The 19,614-nt window shown below is 27.0% G+C and overlaps 1 protein-coding gene across 1 annotated transcript; it reads left to right on the top strand.

Moving 5' to 3' along the window:
* Positions 1-1,439: 1,439 nt before the first annotated feature.
* LOC135929269 (gamma-tubulin complex component 2-like) lies at positions 1,440-17,620 on the top strand. Its single transcript, XM_065465774.1, has 7 exons — positions 1,440-1,978; positions 2,568-2,893; positions 4,963-5,198; positions 7,866-8,104; positions 11,723-11,802; positions 15,271-15,401; positions 17,105-17,620. Exons 1-7 carry the CDS (start codon positions 1,542-1,544, stop codon positions 17,369-17,371), a joined length of 1,716 nt encoding a protein of 571 aa, XP_065321846.1. The 5' UTR covers positions 1,440-1,541; the 3' UTR covers positions 17,372-17,620.
* Positions 17,621-19,614: the final 1,994 nt, after the last annotated feature.

Genomic DNA, 19,614 nt, shown 5'->3' with positions numbered 1-19,614 from the left:
TAAATTGCATATATTTAGTATATGTTCTATCGCGATTCAAAAGATTAACTTTGTTGGTTGATTTAAACCTGGCTTATAGAAAATATTTTTGAATTTACAATCAGAAATTAAAAATTTTTTATATTTAATTATTCAAGTTAAAGTAGCGCATTACTAAATTTATGTATCTAATGGTATTCGCAATATTTTTGAAATTTCAATGTCTCGTAGGTTTGTCTAGATATTATATATATCGATATAACTATTAGCCAGGGATATTGAAAATGACTATAATCTTTTTATATTAATCTTTTTATATGAACTTCTAATATAAAAAACTATATATGGAAATTATATTTGAGTTTTTCTAAAATTATTTATTATTAAAATTCATAATATTATTCATGAAATTATTGTCTAAATCAAAAATAAGTGGTATATCATTTTAGAACATCTCTCATAAATTATTTATATCAATCATTTATGACATTCGATCGCGCGTTATATAATTTAAAGTTATTTTAATTTTTTCAATGAATGATAACGATTCCGAGAAAGTTCACCATGCTAAAAAATTAATAGATCTATTTAACATCAATCCAAATCAGATTCAAATAGTTAGTTATTTAGAATTATTGAAAAATTATTCAGAATATCAAAAATATACTTTATCCTTAGCAGATATATGTGAACATATTAAATATAAAAAGGAGTTCATTGAACACTATAAATATATTCATAAAAATAGTTCTATTGAATATACCGGATCAATATTGTATTTGATTGGAAAAATTTTAAAAGATAAAGAGGTAAAACAATTCATTATTGAAAATTCCACAAACAAATCTCATTATTCACAAATGGATTCTTATCAAAACATGAATGAAAGATCACAATCAATTTCTTCATCTTTTAAATCAGACAAAATTATATTATCACAGCATATTGCAGAATTTAACAGAAGAAAATATATAACATTAAATTTTGCTGACACAGATAATTTATTAAATATATCTAATAATTTTAATACTCAGTATGAGAAACATGTCATTTATGATATGATTAAATGTTTTCAAGGTTTCCAAGGTATTATACTAAAAATTAACTTAAATGATGATAATTTTAAATATATTAAAGTTAAAGATGAATCTCTAAAACTGTTATGCTCAAAATTTTTTCATATCATCATTTGTTTTTCATATATAGCAAATAATATTGACAAAAACCTTTATAATTACTCTAAAGGAATAGTTACCAACATTCTTAATATAAAACTTAAAATTATAATGGATCATTTTTTGATATTTACTACGCAACTTGAGAATTGTTTAAATTCATTGGATATTAATAAATTATGGTTACTTGTTCAAGCATTCATTGATGCCTTTGATATAATTTTAAACATATTAAAAAGGATTGATAAAACCAAAAAAAGATCATGTGACATATTAAATGTTTTGTATACTTCCCAAAACTTATACCCTTCACTCAAAGATTCAATATTTTGCAAACAATTATTTTATGATATTTCAATTCCATATTTTCGAATATTAAATTACTGGATGTTCGAGGGTACAATTCTTGATCCTTATAAAGAATTTTTCATAAAAGAGAACAAAAAATCGTTTTTGCCCTTTGATTCAACTACTATAACTCCATATGATAAAAATTTTACCCTAATTCAGGCCAAAATTCCTTCTTTCTTGCAAAAATATTCTGATCAAATCCATAAAACAGGCAAATATATTAATATATTACGAGATTGTTCCAACCCAAGATATATTGAGATTATCTCAGAAGAAACATGTGAAGATATATATACCTGCACCAAATTTGATTGGACTTCCTATGAAGAGACTGACAAGTTAACATCTAATGACATAGAAAATGATACTCTGCCTTCCAAAATAGAACACCGATTTTTGACAACTGGAAAATGTTTATTAGATTTGCTCTTGCAAGGAGGACCACTTATAAATGCAGTTTTATTACCCACAAGGTAAATATTGGGGAGGGATAATAATAAAAAAATATTTGATTTTTTAACAAGTAAGCTCATTTGGTGGTAAATTAAACTTTAAGCCCAGACCTAGTCCAAATTAGGAAATATATCTCAAATTCCAAATCTTTATTTTATTCTTATCCATTTTTTATGCATTAAGTTTTGATATTTAGCAATAACTGATAATTCTAAATGTTTGTTTCTATTCTACTTATTACAAAATATTAGATGAGTGTTAAACATTTGATAAATTGATTTAAGCCCATTTTTGAGCATGGAAAAATAATAAATAGTTATCAGACATTTTTATTTTATAATAAAGCTGTTTAAATATTAAAAATCATTCAAATATTTTTTTATTATTTACTCTGGCCAAATTTGTGAAATGATTACATTAATCACACTACAAAAATGGTGAGCCATTAAAATTCAATTTGAATCATTTTATTGAAATCAATATTTAAAAAAAAACTACTAAATAATCATTGTAATTTTTTTTAAAACCAGGATACACACCAGAGTCAACTGAAATCAATTTTTTTAAAGCATCTTTATGATCATTCTGAGTTTTATGATTTTAACACAGATCTCCCCTTAGCATGCCATTATTATCAAACCCGTTCAATCTTATTTCCCTTCTGCATTCCATCAAAAATTACTTTTTTGTGGAGCGAGGCGATTATCTGATTCATTTTATGGATACTGCCATGCCAGAACTCCGCAAATCGGCTGACCAAGTTCTTCCCTTTAGGTTGGAATCGCTGCTGGAAATATCGCTCAGAACTAGCTCGGCTAATTTAGACCCCCTCAAAGAAAATCTACGCTTGACCTTGTGTCCCGACGGTCTTTTGTCTCAAGTGAGGTGCCTCATGTCAGCTCCTCAGCAACAAGATTATTTGCCTGCAATTTTGGGTTTCAAATTATTTGCTGCATATATTTCAATTAAAAAAATTTGTGAATCACAAAAACATCATGACTATTGACCTGGTTAACCTTATGAGGTTTTAAAACTATACCATGTTGTTTTTAATGTGCATAAATCTGGGACATAAGCCAAACAGTCTGGGAATGGAACTTAGTAAAAATTATAGAATGATAATTCTGGGAATATTACCTGACCAGTTCCGGAACATTTTAAAAACAATCATTGTGTAATTATAAAATTTATAATGGTTATAGGGATATCAATTAAAGTTTGCAAAGCCTGAATTATGATAAAGTTGTCTGGTCCAGCCCAAAAATTTGCAAGACCTAGTCCATAAAAGTTTTTTTTAAATTTGTTCAACTCACCTTAATTAATACATATATCTGATAATTGTCCTATATAGGGGTGTACCGATACCACTTTTTGGAGGCCGATTCGATCTGATATTAAATTGATATCGGCCGATTACCGATCCGATATCATTTTAATTTTGTATTCTGTAAAGATACCAATGGTTTTAATTTTTAATATATACTTTTTATTAGTATAACATCTATAATTTAACTATACCATAACTTATGTCATTTATATATATTATAATGATCAGTCATAATTTATATTCAATTCAATTGCAATTCTAAAATTATATAAAATTTTTATATTGTTAAATCACTTTTATATAATAAGTAATACATTATACATATATATGAATTTGAAATAAATATTTGAAATAATATTTAACATAATATATTGAAGATTTCTTTATAGAAATACCAAAATTTCCAATTTATCAGAGGTCAGTCTGCGGCGATGGTAACTGTCAATATCACCAGCTTCACTAAAAACTGATTATGAAGAGATTATCGCACACTTTTATAAACCGAATGCGCAAAAAAAATAACAATATGGCAGAATATTTAATTATTATTATTAAAAAAATATACATAAAAATGGATTTAGATTTTATTTATAAATAAATGATTTTAGATATAACTTTTTTAAAAATTTTATAATTTTATTTTTGTTAAAGACGCCATTTTATATCGGATCGGATAGGAAAATTTTATAATATTGGCCGATAACCGATATTTAAACTGGGTGATATATCAGTCCGATCCAATAAAATACCGGTAAATCTTTAGTCCTATATAAGTAGAGATGTACCGATATTTTTATCGGATCTGGCCGATATTTCACCCATTTTTAATAAAATTTTCCGATTTGATCTGATAAAAAATGGCTTTTTTAACAAAAATAAAATATTATAAATTTAAAAAAAAAATTATATCCAAAAAACCATAAAATCTAAATTCATTTATATGTTTAATTTTTTAATAATAATAATTAATTAATAAATATTCTGCCATATTATTATTTTTTTTTTGCCCATTCTGTTTATAAAAGTGTGCGATAATCTCTTCAGAATCTGTTTTTAGTGAAATTGACAGTCCCCATCGTCGCAGACTGATCTCTGATAAATTGGAAATTTTGGTATTTCTAAAAAGAAATCTTCGATATAATAATTTTAAATATTTATTTCAAATTTCATAATATATTTGTCTATTACTTATTACTTATTATATAAATAAGTGATTTATCAATAAAAATATTTTATATCCAGAATTGCAATTGAAATGATTATAAACTATAACTGATTATTATAATATAATTAAATGACATATGTTATGGTATAGTTAAATTATAGATGTTATACTAATAAAAAGTATATTAAAAATTAAAACCATTGGTATCTTTACAGGATACAAAATTAAAATGATATCGGATCAGTAATCGGCCGATATCAATTTAATATCAGATCGGATCGGCCTCCAGAAAGTGGTATCGGTACACCTACACCCCTAATTATAAGGAAAAAAATTTAATGGATAAAAATTGTATAGTAATAAAATTAGATTATCGTTCCGAAACTTGAAACAGAACAACGACACAAAAATACCTTTATTCCTGAGCCCTGGTATAAATAGAAGAGGAAAAAATTTAACCCTTAATATGATAATTACACTTATATAATAAGTTATCTTTTTTTAAATAAAAGATAAGAAAAATGAAGATAAAGTTACAGAGGAATATAACCAATTAACTGGTGCTGAAGTAGTCAATCTTGATTTCATAGTGGAATGGCCCCTTAGCTTGGTAGTAGATCGAGCCTCTTTGCGCAGGTATCAACTCATATTCCGCCACCTACTGCACGCTCATTACGTCGAGAACGAATTAGCTCAGGCCTGGCTTGACGCTAGATCTCGATTCGCTTCTCTTGTTAATACCTCAAAGGTAATATATATATAATGTTTCTCATTTAATATGATGTGATGCGCTCACTAATTTTTTTAACATGTCTCCACCACCAGATGGTTTATATTGATTCCCTAATTGTAATAAAAAAAATTTATTTATTAAAAATTGAATAACTAATTATCGGATCGGCCTCTTCCAATATTTAGCTGTAAATCTATTTAAAAAATATATAATATGCTCATATCATTTTTGATATTTCTCTAATAGTATTATCAGAAATAACATTTTTTTATGATATGCTCACTTAGTGTTGTTTCGTAAAATTTGCGACCTAATTTTGTTCTTAGGCCTGCTCTGTACACTAACCCTGAGCACAGACTCGGGGTTCAGACCCGGCACAAAAACCCATTTATTTTTTAGTTGTTTTTTGTTGAACTTAGGAAAGTATATAAGATTTATTCATTAGGAGAACAAGCATTCCCTCTCGATAGGGCTTGGGGGGTCTAATAAGGAAAATATATTATTCGTCGAATAATTTTTTATCTATTATTCGATCGAATTATTCAAGATTATTCCATTAAAATAATTTATATTTATAAATATCGAAAAATAATCATATATTATTAATAGGAATTATTTGCAATTATTCCTATTTAATAAAATTTCTTAGTGGAATAATGAAGAAACATTTTATATTTCTAAATGTTGTTAACGGCTGTTTTTATTCGATAATTAATATTACAAAATAATTTCCGAAAATTATGATGGACTAAGAAAGTATTTATTTATTTGTAATTTATAATACATATACAATTATAAATAACTAGTAGCTATCCCGTCAAGAATGACATGCGAACCAGATATTTCTCCTTTGTTTGATCATGAAGAAATCATAAATTTGACTTTTTGCAAAAACTTTGTGTTTAAAAAATTTGTTTTTGATATATTTGTCTTCTACATGATATGAATATTATATTGATTTTTCTACATTATATATAAATATACTATATATGTATCTATTAGGGGTGTACCGATACCACTTTTTGGAGGCCGATCCGATCCGATCCGATATTTCAGATATTAAATTGATATCGGCCGATAACCGATCCGATATCATATCTAATTTTGTATTCTGCAAAGATACCGGTTTTAATTTTTAATATACTTTTTATTAGTACAACATCTATAATTTTACTAAACCATAACATATGTCATTTAAATATATTATAATTGTCAGTTATAGTTTATATTCAATTCAATTGCTATTATTTATATAATAAGTAATAACATTATACATAATTAGTAATAAAAAAATATATTATGAAATTTGAAATTAATATTTAAAATTAATATATCGAAGATTTCTTTTTATATCAGAGATATGTCGGCGGTGATGGGGACTGTTAATATCACTAGCATCACTAAAAACAGATACTGAAGAGATTAATAAACACTTTTTTAAACAGAATGCGAAAAAAAATAACTATATTGCAGAATGTTTATTAACTAATTATTTCTATTAAAAAAATTAAACATAAAAATGTATTTCGATTTTATTTATAAAAATAAATGATTTTTTAGATATAACTTTTTTTAAATTTTGTTAAAAGCGCCATTTTATATCGGATCGGAAAATTTTATAATATTTGCCGATAACCGATATTTTAAAATGAGCCAAATATCGGCCCGATCCGATCCGATATAAAATATCGGTACATCCCTAGTATCAATATTATCTTACTAATAAAATTTGTTTGTATTTTATCCATAGTTAAATTTTATAAATGCTATCTTTTTTAATTTACGGTTAAATAAAATTTTAGAATTGAATCGAATATTTGACGAATCGAATACGAATAATACAATTATTCGATTCGATTCGTATTTTTTATAACTATAAATAAAAATATTAAAACTTATTTTTTTAGGTTATTTTTTTTCTATTTTCTTCTTTTATTATATGTGTTATGAAACTTTTAGATATTTCATGTCGTGATGAATAGTGGCGAAATTCAAATTATATTTTTCAATAACTACTAGTTAGTCAATTAACATCACTACCCATATTAATAAATTGTGATGATAAAAATATTTCAGCCCCCAAAGACCTAGACCCGTCCACTTGGAATAATAATTTAGTTTAAGATATAATAAAATTACCTTTTATTTGACACCCATATCAATATTTTGAGTTGATAAAAATATTCCTGACCCTCAAAACGATCCGCCCACAGAATAATAATTATGATTATATTCAAAATATAATTAAATTAACTTTTATTTGATGGCCGTATCAATATTTTGCGTTGTTAAAAATATTCCTGACCCCTCAAGACCTAGAACCGCCCACTTCGAATAATAATTATGATCAGTCAAGATATAATTAAAACACCTTTTATTTGTTACCCATATTATTATTCTGTTGTGATAAAAATATTTCTGGCCCCCCAAGCCTTAGATTAGCCCATCAAGAGGAAACGCTTGTCCTCCTAATAAATAGATCTCTTGATTAGCTCTCGATTGATATATATATTAATCATATATACTTTCCTAAGTTCAATAAAAAACAACGTTTTTGTTCCTGGTCTGTGCTCGGGGTTCGTGCTCAGAGCTGGTTTAGCCGATTTTTAGACCCAAGCCCTGGATTTGGGTTTTACACAACCAACTAATTAACAACACTACCTTACTGTTCTCTTTTACTAGCGTTCATCTAATCGCACTCATAACAATAAATCTGATGGTTTATCTACAAACCTCTTAAACGGCGATATAGTCAGATCCCGATTGTCTCGCACCTTGTACAGAGGTATATGCCCTGCCTTGCACAGGATGCTAGTATTCGCCAAGGGTTTGCTCTTTCATCTCAAATACGACGTCATAGAATCGCGTTGGATTCGATTTCGCCACCGCCTTCCCACATCTGAGTCTACTCATGCCGACAAGTATAGAACATATTTTGTTTGCGAAAAGATAGTGTATAGTCTTGATTTTTATGAATAATCTCAATTATAGAACATTATTAAGTAGGATATATATGTATATAGAAATATACGATATATTATATTAGTAATCTGCATCGGGCCTAATTTTTCAAGCCCGTCCTGAAATTTTTTAAAAAAGTTTTACCGACCCGGCCCGAACCCTATATCTTTTTAAAAAATTCAACGACCCGGCCCGGCCAGAATTTATTTAAATATAGAAATTAATTTTTATAATTACTCAAAATAAAAGACATATGTTATATGTCGTTTAGTCAATAAAAAAATCAAATATTTTTTTACATAGAAAATTCAATATAAAAATGATAAATTTAGATATATTTAAAAAAATTTCCAAGGTCCGACCCCACCCGGCCCGATTTTTTTTTAAATATTAGGACCGGCCCGAACACGATTGTTAACTTTGCAGATCTCTAAATTATATACAATAAGTTCTGCATTATTTTTGCATCAGCCTGCCCGCCTATTGCTTATAAAAAATGTCAACCCGTCCGTTCATGGATTTGCTATGCCTCCATTAATTTAAAACTATTTTAATTTTACTCATTAATATTTTGAGTTTGATCGACTTTCAAATACTAGGAAATGGCGTAATTGTTAATGCATTTGACTTAAAAAGCATATTGGCCATAAGGTTCTTTCCCTCGCGGGATGGCATATTTTTTTTCAATTTATATATTTTGAAGAAGATAAAAAAGACCATACCAGAGCTGTCTAGTGCATAAAATTAAAAGATAGCAAATCAAAAATCGAGAGTTACAAAATATCATATCGAAAAATTTGGAAATTTCGAGCTTTTAACATTAATAATTTATATCATCTACTTGTATTAATTCCTCGAATAATTCCCAGGTTTTTAAATTAATAGATATAACAATATATAAAACTATCCTGTATTATGGAGTAATGATATATACGACGTTATTCCACTTGCTAAACCAAGACCAGAATTTGTTAAAATGCATTAGGATCCATTAATTTTTTGAATATATATTAACGGAATCACATAGTGGAGTCGGATATATATCAAAAGGACGAAGCCACCTAGTTGACTTTAGAATAAAACTCGAACCCAGATCCGATTGTGATGCACGCACTGAACCTACTAGGCCACAGACGTTACTCGTAAACATCAAATTAAATAGAAGGATAAAATTACAACTCTATCTATTATTTTAGTAAAACAACACATAAAAAATCAATAACATTCAACACTATACCATGTATTATGACTATATTTCTAGTTTTAATTTTTTTTTTAAATGACTGCCAAACGCTCAATTCCCCCAACTCTCAAACGCTAGAAAGTTTTTGGTATTGTCTTAGCTATAGAAATTAATTATAAAAAAATAATCATATCGATTGTTTATATTTTAATAAATGCATTTATATTTTAAAGCATCTTTAGCTTATTAAAGTTCATTGCATTTTTCATATATATATTTGTTGGTTTTCATAAGAAATTAATATTTTACAATTTTAAATAAAAATAGGACAGATCTTGGTCGACCAGACTTAATTTTTTATTTTTGGGTTTGACTAGGCGGAAACTTAAAAAAATTGGGTGACGTATGACTAAGACCTTGTAAGAATTTTTGGGGATCGGGCCCCTAAGAAAACAGGTTCGGTGCAGGGCTCTGATTCACAATAACGAGACTCTACTGTAACTAGTAGTTAACCCGGAAAAATTGACGGGCCAAACAGAGATTTCCCTTTTGTTTGATGATGAATCTGATATTTGACTTTTTGAATATTTTTACCTCCATATTTGTAAAAAATTGTTTGATGATGGTTTTGTACCTTTTTTAAGAGTGCATAGCTTGATGACGATTTATTATATTATTGTTCTACACAATTATTTGTTCATATTGAAGGTACTCATACTTTATTAACCTTTTTTTTAAATAATAGGAAATTTAGGAACCACCTATCATCAAAATAAAGTTAAGTTTTTGCATACCTTGGACAAACTTCTAATTCATCCATCATCAATAAAGGGTATATTATCAGAGCCTTGCAATTTTTATTTACATAAGGCTGCCCTGCTCCCCCCCCCCTCCGTTTACATGGGCCTGGATCTGATTAATCCACCATTAAAATTAATAAAAACAAATATGGAGGCAAGAGATATTTTAATAAAATGAAAATTAAACAGATGTTATTAAGCAAGATTATTATATAAAAAAAGGATTTAATAAAAATTCATTCGGTAAAAAATAATCCAATAATACTGGAGAAAAGTAAGCCAATAAAAAAAATCCATTTGTTTCATATATAAAAAATATATTCCGATCATATTTTTTAATATGCATGGGACTGTATAGACATAACCTTTGCCTCCATAGCGAGGAGGTGCGAGTTCGAATATGAATGATGCAGAAAAAATATTTTTTTTTCTGGGATCAAATTTCACCCTAAATCGGAATTTGGACGCGAGTTGGTCGCCGGACAATTTAACATTAGGGGAGACCCTACGCTCTGCTGATAAAAAAATTCAAACCCAGGTCCAGCCCACCCCTAATTTTAAAAATATTCGGATGTTTCATTATTATATTAGTATATTCGGGTTGTTTCTTATTAAATTAGTTGGTATTATACGAGTTATTAATTTTAAAATAAATTGTAATCGGCGCCATATCTGCATCTTTTATTTATTTTTTTTATTGTAAGTGATTTTCCTAATATAAAAGATAGGATAAAAATGCATTTTTATTCATTATTGGTTTTTTTTCTCTTCTTAAAAATTCTTTCCCTGTTGAGTTATAAATTTTGGATTGAATTCTTAAATAAAATGACATATATATTTATTTTAATGTATTTATTGGATATTAAAGTTACGGTTGACACAGCTTTCATGATTTTGTTTTAAAAATAGTGCATATTTATCGATAGCGCGTAGTTTAGTCAAAAAAAAAATTATTTTAGATAATTAAATTTAAAAAAAATTAATACTATCATTTTCTGAATCTCCTCAAAGAGCTAACTTTTAAAATTAGAACCTTTTTAATAGGGGCCGTGTACGGATACTTAGTTTGGTTTTAAAAAAAGTCTTTTTTCAAAAGCCCACTAATAAACAATTTTAAAATTTAATGTAAACATTTTCTGAGTCCTTGTAATGAGCTAAATATGATTCTGCGTTTGTTTTTTAATTTAAAAATAGCTCGTATTTTAGCCATGTAAGTATTCCTTTCTAAAATTTCATCATGTTACCAGTTTTTTTTTAAATTTAAAGAAGTATTTTCTAACATCTTGATAAGCTAAACACGATTCTATATTAATATTATTAAATTAACGCTATTTTGATAAGGAGCAGTTTCCGAAAGCGCGTACTTAAGTCTTACCATTTTTAAAATTCATTTTACAATTGTGATATTTAAATCAGGCCAAAAAAAGAAGAATAGGAAGAAAATATAACATCAGGTCTTTAATAGGTGAAATATTTTTTATTTATTTTCTTTAAGCTTTTAAAATTGATACTACAATTTGTTTACCGAAAATTTTGACAAAACGTTTTATGAATATCATAGAATAGAATATTTTATTTATATATTATTATATTAGTCATGCCAACGTTACTGAATCCCGAAACCCATTGTTGGACGTGGACGGGGTTCACAGAGCCCACTTGGAAGCCTTGAACTGTAATTTTATTTTTTTTAAAAATATATTTGTCATGATTTTAGAATTTTTGATGTTGTACTAGATAGGAACCGGGTATGAATTGATACATAGTATAATTAATAACTTAAGAAATTGTTATCAGTAGTTTGCCCGATTTTGAAATCAATATTTGACACAATCGCGAAGATAATTTCTAAAAAAAAAAGCAAGAAAGACAGTTATTTTTATAAAAAACTGTAATTTTATTTTTTTTAAAAAATATATTTGTCATGATTTTAGAATTGTTAATGTTGTACTAGATAGGAACCGGGTATGAATTGATACATAGTATAATTAATAACTTAAGAAATTATTATCAGTAGTTTGCCCGATTTTGAAATCAATATTTTACACAATCGCGAAGATATTTTCTAAAAAAAAGCAAGAAAGACAGCTATTTTTTAAAAATTTGTATATACCAGGGTTGGCAAGTCGGTCAATTGAACGAAGGAGTATTTGACCTTGTCAAATATGGTCAAATACTCTAAAATGTTATTGATGAATAAATATATTGAATAAATTAACTAATATACATTTAAGGCATGTTTATCAATCTAATAAGGTTACAATTTATTTAAAAATATTGTATTATCAAGGCATAGATTCGATCTAAAATTAGTATTGTTAGCGCTCCGGATATAATATAAAATTTTTATAATTATAATTAAAATTATAATTTTATTTTTGAAATAAAAAAATTAAAGGATTTTTCCCATTATTAATTTGATTGGATCTCAATATATAAATAAATATATTAATTTTGCTAATGCATGGTTGATAATTACTAATTGCCTATTTATATTAAATTATGTACAATTATACAAACAAGATGGGCATCTTCAATAAAATGTAAGGAGCAAATAAGAAAACTCTGAAAGCAGCTGTTGAAGAAGTTGGATATTTGTTCAAAAGAAATTACCAATAATATATTAAATGAAGAAATGTTTCGGATGAAAAATTTAAAATTATATTCATTAACATTTAGCTGTCTTATTTTTTTATGAAAAGGGATAAATATATGGCCCACGTAAAAAACATGCTTAATTTGGAGAACACATAATTCAATCATGCTTTTATAATTTTCCCACCTGAAGATACAAAAATTAAAGATACGTTTATATAGGAAAAACAATCCAAATACATGAGCTCACACAGCTGATTATTTATTGGATCCCCAATATAAGGAAAGCATCTTACTGTTAGTGCGTTTGATGAAGCATGTGATATATTACAAGAATTAATCATTTTACAAGGTGATGATTATCTAATTTTAGTGATATCATAAATTTCAAAAGCAAAAGAAGTGTATATTTAATAGTGGAAAGCAGTAACTTTCATAAAAAACAATCCGATTTCAGGTTCAAGTTGTTGATTGAACATTATGAGAAGTGTCAAATTAATATCTTTCCAAGTTATACTTCTTTTTCAGAAAGAAATTGGTCTGTTTGGGGTGATATTAGGAAAGAAATCGATTGAAGATCTTATAACCAGAAAATGGTAAGAGTATATCATAAAAATATTAAAGAAAATGATAATGAATATAAATTGGAACAAGACTCTGTCATGGAGAGCGAAACATAAATTATAGAATTTCGAAAAATATAATTTAATATTGCATAAATTCATTTTTTACTATTATATACAAAATAAAGTTAATATTGTCTTAAAACAGACTGATTCCTATTTGACCGGTCATATGCATAACCCTGATTTATACTAGTTTACGGCGACTTCTTTGAATCCTCTACATCGCATCTAGGAATAAATTTATATCAGAGTTTGTAACCTGGGTCCAAGAAAGTTTTCTATTGGTTTTTTCTTTGGACATGGAGGATCTGATTCCAGTTAATTAATTTAGCGCAGTTATATTAAATGCAAATTTTATAAATAAATATAATTTCGAAAATTTAATAAATTAGTTGCACTTTTGCTAGAATCGGTTTAGGTAAATAGGTTCCCGTTTCTATAAATTTCAAGAGAGGGATTTTCGGTTCCTACATTTGTTTTGCTTCCAAATATTTATGGATATATTACTCCTGCAAATAATATTACAAAGTTAAATAGTATAAAGTGCCTTTTTTAGAAAATAATACTAATACACAGGGTTTGCCGTTGTTTTTGAACAGGAACTCTTATTATGAGAGCACAAAGTACATAAATATTTTTTATTTTTCTTCTCATTCATTTTGAACATCATGTAAAGATATATTTAAAAAATGTTAATCTATTTTTACCGTTCTTTCGAACAAATTCTCATTTAAAACGAGCATTTTATTCAAAAAAAAAATTATTTACAATAATCTTTAATTTCTATAAACTTATTTTGAATAAAAAGAAAAATGTGATTTTTTTATACAAAAGGAAAACTCAGATATCCTTATTTTTTACGAGGATTATTTTGTCTTATAAGATTCGTAAAGTATAATATAGAAAAAAATCTTTTAGTGAACGAGGTTAAAAAGAATGAGTAATTTTATTTTATAAATAGACCATCAAATTCATTGATATGAAAAATATTAATTAAAAATGTAAATCGCATGTGCATAATTATTTGAAACTTTGAAGGAACATATTTTATTGAGGAATACTTACTTTTTATAGTATTTTTTAAAATAAATGATGAAAAAAAGAACAATAACTATTAAATTGAAGGAATATATACATCCTTGCTTAATGACGTCCATTAATTATTAAAACAACCATAAAAAAATTCATATGTATTAAATGTTAATTAATTTTTTAAAACTATTTCGATTAATTTATTATATACTTTTATGCAATATCATTTGATGCACAATTTTAAGCAAATAAATTAATTTAATATTCCGCTGACTTTTAATTATTAAATGATAAGTTTAATGTATTATTATAAAATGCTCATTTTAAATGAGAATTTATTCAAAAGAACGGTTCAAAAAATGGGTGATTGGCATTTTTTAATTATTTTTTATATAATGTTCGAATTGAATGGGAACAGAATATAAAAAATGTTGTTTACATATTTTATGCTCTCATAATAAGAGCATCTGTTCGAAAACAACGGCTAACCCTGTAGCCAGAGTTTAGAACCGGAACGAGAATCTGGAACCTTCGGAACGGGCACAAATCTAAGAACAAGGCTAGAACCCATTTTTAAGAAATTTATAGGAAGCAGAACTCATTTAAAATCGGTAGCCGGTGCCAGAACCTGGTTTAACTCAAGTAATTTATAATTGTAATGTGCGATTCATTTTATAGAGTAGGGTTTATTTATTATTTGCATAATTTTTGATTGCTTATACAGACCTTGGAATCAAACCCGGAACCCCGTCAAATTTAAGAATCGAAATCAAAAATATTCAGAATACCTTTCCAGAATCTAAACGCTGATTACAGCTATGGGGGTTTCTTTGTTTTTTATAAGCAATTATAGCATTTTTAAATATTAAAATATTGAAAACTCGTGTTAGGTATGATCCATTCGGCTACCCTAGATGAACCCGCCCTTTTTGAACTTACTCATAGAGCTTTGAAGTTGTGTAACACCTTTTGTCGCTTCTTATCCACCGCTGGCAGTTACCCCCTCAATTTCTCCGATACGGTTTTTTTTTAAAATTAATCCTGGATATAATATATCCTTCCCCATTTTTTTGACATTTTAAATAAATGACTTTGACAATACTTGTTTTTTAAAAAAAAAATTAATCCTGGATATAATATATCCTCCCCAATTTTTTTGGCATTTTAATTAAATGACTTTGACAATACTAGTTTTTTTAAAAAAAAATTTTTGTCATATATATTTTTTATGTCTATATAATTTCCGGAGTAGTAGGAATAACGATAAATTTACATAGGGGTGAAACAGGGATATGGTATTTCGGAACTTTTAGAATTAGTGTCTAAGGAATGCTTAAATAAAATTAATATAACCTTATTCTGACCTCCTTAGGCTCGTACGCACTAACGGGTGGTGGCAGAAGAATCCACCCAAGCCAAATAATTCAGATGCTGGCTAAAATATTTTTCAAAAATATTGCTATTTTGTTTTATGATTATTAATTTATATTTTATAATCATTTCTACCTTCCACATATATATTTTAATATACATTATTTTCGCATTCACAGCTCATAAATAAATGCGCTACTAATTTATTCTATGAATTAATATCAAATTCAAATTTCTCTGGCATTATATTTATCTGCTATTTTAAAATTTCCCACCAAATTATTTGAAACTATTTTTTTTGCCAGCATTGGTGAGAATCAGATTTCTAGTCATCTTGACAAGGGTATCATAAAGCCCATGCAATGAGTGAGAATTTCCGGGCTTCAGCCTTTTTAAAAAGGAAATGTCTAACGACTGCTATATGTGCACTGTGTTGTTCGTTTAATTTGGCAATTTCTGACTCATGTTCTTTACCATTGATATCAAATTGTAGGTATAATTTTATTTATTTTGATTAAAAGTTTTCATTGAAAAATATCTATGATATTTAGATATTTCAAGAAACAGAATAAAATAAACAGGATTATATTTTAAACTCCTTGCTCAGAACGGAGAAAAAAATTACAAAAAGCTTGTTCAACAAGATGAAGCTACTTTCATAGAGTGAGCCTATTAGAAATGATCTGAAAAAGACATTTCTTCAGAAGTAGACAGATTATTGGACACAATGCTAAAATCAAATTTTTATTTTTATATTATAATGTATTACAAATTATTTAGTTACTCAAGTATTTTTTGCAATGTATTTGAAAAAAATCGCATCGATTTGATTGAGACTATAAATAATATATTGGAGCTTAAGTAAATTAGGGCAAATATAGATGACTTAGAAAATTAAATGTCATTGTTGAGTCAAAAGCAGAGCTATTTGTCTACTTCGACTTGCATCAAAGCAAGACCATCGTTAAGTGCTATAAAATAAAATCATTTTTATCCTCCTCTTGGATACTTTTATTGCTCAAATGAATGAAAGATTCTTGATTCATTAAGCATTACAAATCTGCAAATATTATTACCGCAAAATCTACAAATTATATATTTGGCGGATTTTTATTGTCATATTTTTTTTTATGAAATTTTATTAATTTAAATTATAAGATTGATGAGATAGGAAAACAAAACTGAAAGAGCGGGAAAACCTTAAAATATAGGAATTTATTACTTTTTTTATTACCTTTCCAAAGTTGATATACTTTTCAAAAGCAATAATGTATACAGATACAACTTCTCCAAATTAATTTTTAAAATATCATTCATCGAAAATGTAAAACGTATAACTTTTATTTTACACAGTCACAACAAACTACCTCTTCTACCCTCTCCGATCGCTTGCATCATTTGATTCAATTTCGACGAACCGTGGGTCAGTCTTACATAGCTCCATTCGAATCAGTTGTAAGCTCTCTTTATTCGGCTTACGCCGGAAACGTATCCAATATCTCTTCCACCCTTAATAATATTCGCGGGCCAGATTACGATTGCGTTCGATACACTTACGAATTGTGCTCGCTGGTCAAAACATTTCCCAGATCTCATGTTAAAAAATGGTACGCCAGATAGAGACAGAAAAGCGAATTCCTCGGAAATTTAAAATAGAAGAAAAATATCGTTTCTAAAGATTGCGTGTTGGTTCAAAGAAAAAAATAGAAATAAATATTGTTTGAATGTATTTTCATTCATTTAAAATTTTCTTGATGGTTTTATTTTTAAAATTTACTTCTTAATTTCAGATTGTAGGAAATTAACCTGGAAATTTTTATAATAAATAAATATTGTAAGCGAAAATTTAACTATTTTCTTTTTATTTATTTTTTATATATCGGCTCTCCAGAAAGATTTGACAAATGAAACTTTTAGACATTCAAATCTTGTTGTTTTTTTAATATGAAATTCCCAAATAATAATAAGAAAATTGATGTAGTGTTATCTGAACCAAAAAAAATCCCTATTTATATTGTGACAATCATTTAAGAACCAATAAAGATATCAATTTTAAATTATTTTTGGTAAGACCAATTATAACTTAAGCCTTAATACTTTTTCGCGAAATTGCGATTTCCCGAATCATAGTAAATAACCTGTAAATATCCAATAGATTTCGTAAAAATTTTCACTAATTTTTTTTAAGATAGCCATTCCGTGGCCCGTGATATATATATTTAAAGCTAGTTATTCTAGCTGATTCAGACTATGAAAGGAGAAAAACAGTACTATAGTCGACAGCCAATTAAAAAAAATTATCAGGTCACATTGGACTTTAAAAATAGAATACACGAGTTTAGTTTAGTTAGTTGCAGGGCTGGTTAACACAGTATACAGCTAATAAATGGAAATATATTTAACTTTAAAAGAAATATAAGAAGGACTCGATTACTATTAAATCATGAAATTAGAAGCTTTATTTAAATTTAGAGTTATTATGAATTTACTGTTCAATCATAATATAAATGGACAATTAATTGTTCTTTTAATTATAAGGTTAAAAGATATCATATAAATTTATTCGAATTCTTTCCTACTTTTATCGTACTATATATATAAACTTTTACATGATAAGCGTTATGGGATTTATTAAGGCCTTTTGTAGTAAACGTGATTCTTTCAAGCGACGCATAATATATCATTGCGTAAATTAGAAAATAAAAAAAATTGGTAGATATATAACTAAATAACTGAGCGATGAGATCAAATTTGAAAAACATATGTTGCGATGATAAAAATCTTTAAATATAATTTAAAACATTGATGAATCTTCAAATTGATGACTCGTTTGAGGAGATTTTATTGCTCTCAATATTTTATGATTTAGATGGCCTAAAAGCAGAAGAGAAATGGGTAGAAATTTTTCACAATTCCCATGTTTGGAAAAAATATGTGATCTTGTATTATCTTTACCTCATTTAAATGCCTCATCAGAACCTATTTTTAGCCTGATGAGGACTGCCTATAAATATCTAATAAAGGCGGTAAATATTTAGTTAATATTTAAATCATAAATAAAATATAATTAATATTATAACTAAAAAATATTAGCATATTTTTTTTATATTTTATACCTTAATTATTAGCATAATATAATCTATTTTTTACATTGGAAAGTAAAGATCGTTAGTTTTTCCTTATAAAATTTATATATTTTAATTTCTAAAATTTTTCCCTGACCACTCTGCTTCTGAAACAAGCAACGTACGGCATTCCCCTTCCTTAAAAAAATATAACATCGTTATTAACTATGTTACTTTTATCGACGTTACCTTACATCACTATTATAAGGTTAGGTTATTATTTTTCTCATGACTGTTTTTAGAAATATTTTGGTTAAATTGGATTATTTATTGGAAAGTATCTTTTTTCCTCACAAAAACTTTAGTAAACTGTACAATATATGTTTGTTGCTAAAAATTTTTTAGATATTATTGGTGCTTTAGAAATCGTTGACAAAAATTACGATTATGATAAAAAATTAGATGGTTTTTTATGGGGTGTCCCAAAGCATAGAAAATCTATTCATATGAGATGGAAAAAAAAGCATGGACCTCATCCTAGATATAAATGTTCTCCAAGAGAAGATATATTAACCTGTCTTGATTGTGGTCATTTTCATCTTAAGGGCTGTTTATGTGGTAAATAATTTTATTTAAAATTTTATATTATCTATTTTTTAGAAAATTGCTATCAAAAAGTTAAATATGAAACTCACAATGTTTTAAAACACATTAATCCATTGAATGAATATAAACCCATTGAACAGGATGTTCATATAAAATATAACAATGATGATGTTTATGAAAATCAAAATAAAG

Source organism: Gordionus sp. m RMFG-2023, chromosome 5, assembly GCF_954871325.1.
Source record: "Gordionus sp. m RMFG-2023 chromosome 5, tfGorSpeb1-WG-v2, whole genome shotgun sequence".
NCBI lineage: Eukaryota > Metazoa > Nematomorpha > Gordioida > Chordodea > Parachordodidae > Gordionus > Gordionus sp. m RMFG-2023.
This window is presented reverse-complemented; position numbering and strand designations above follow the sequence as displayed.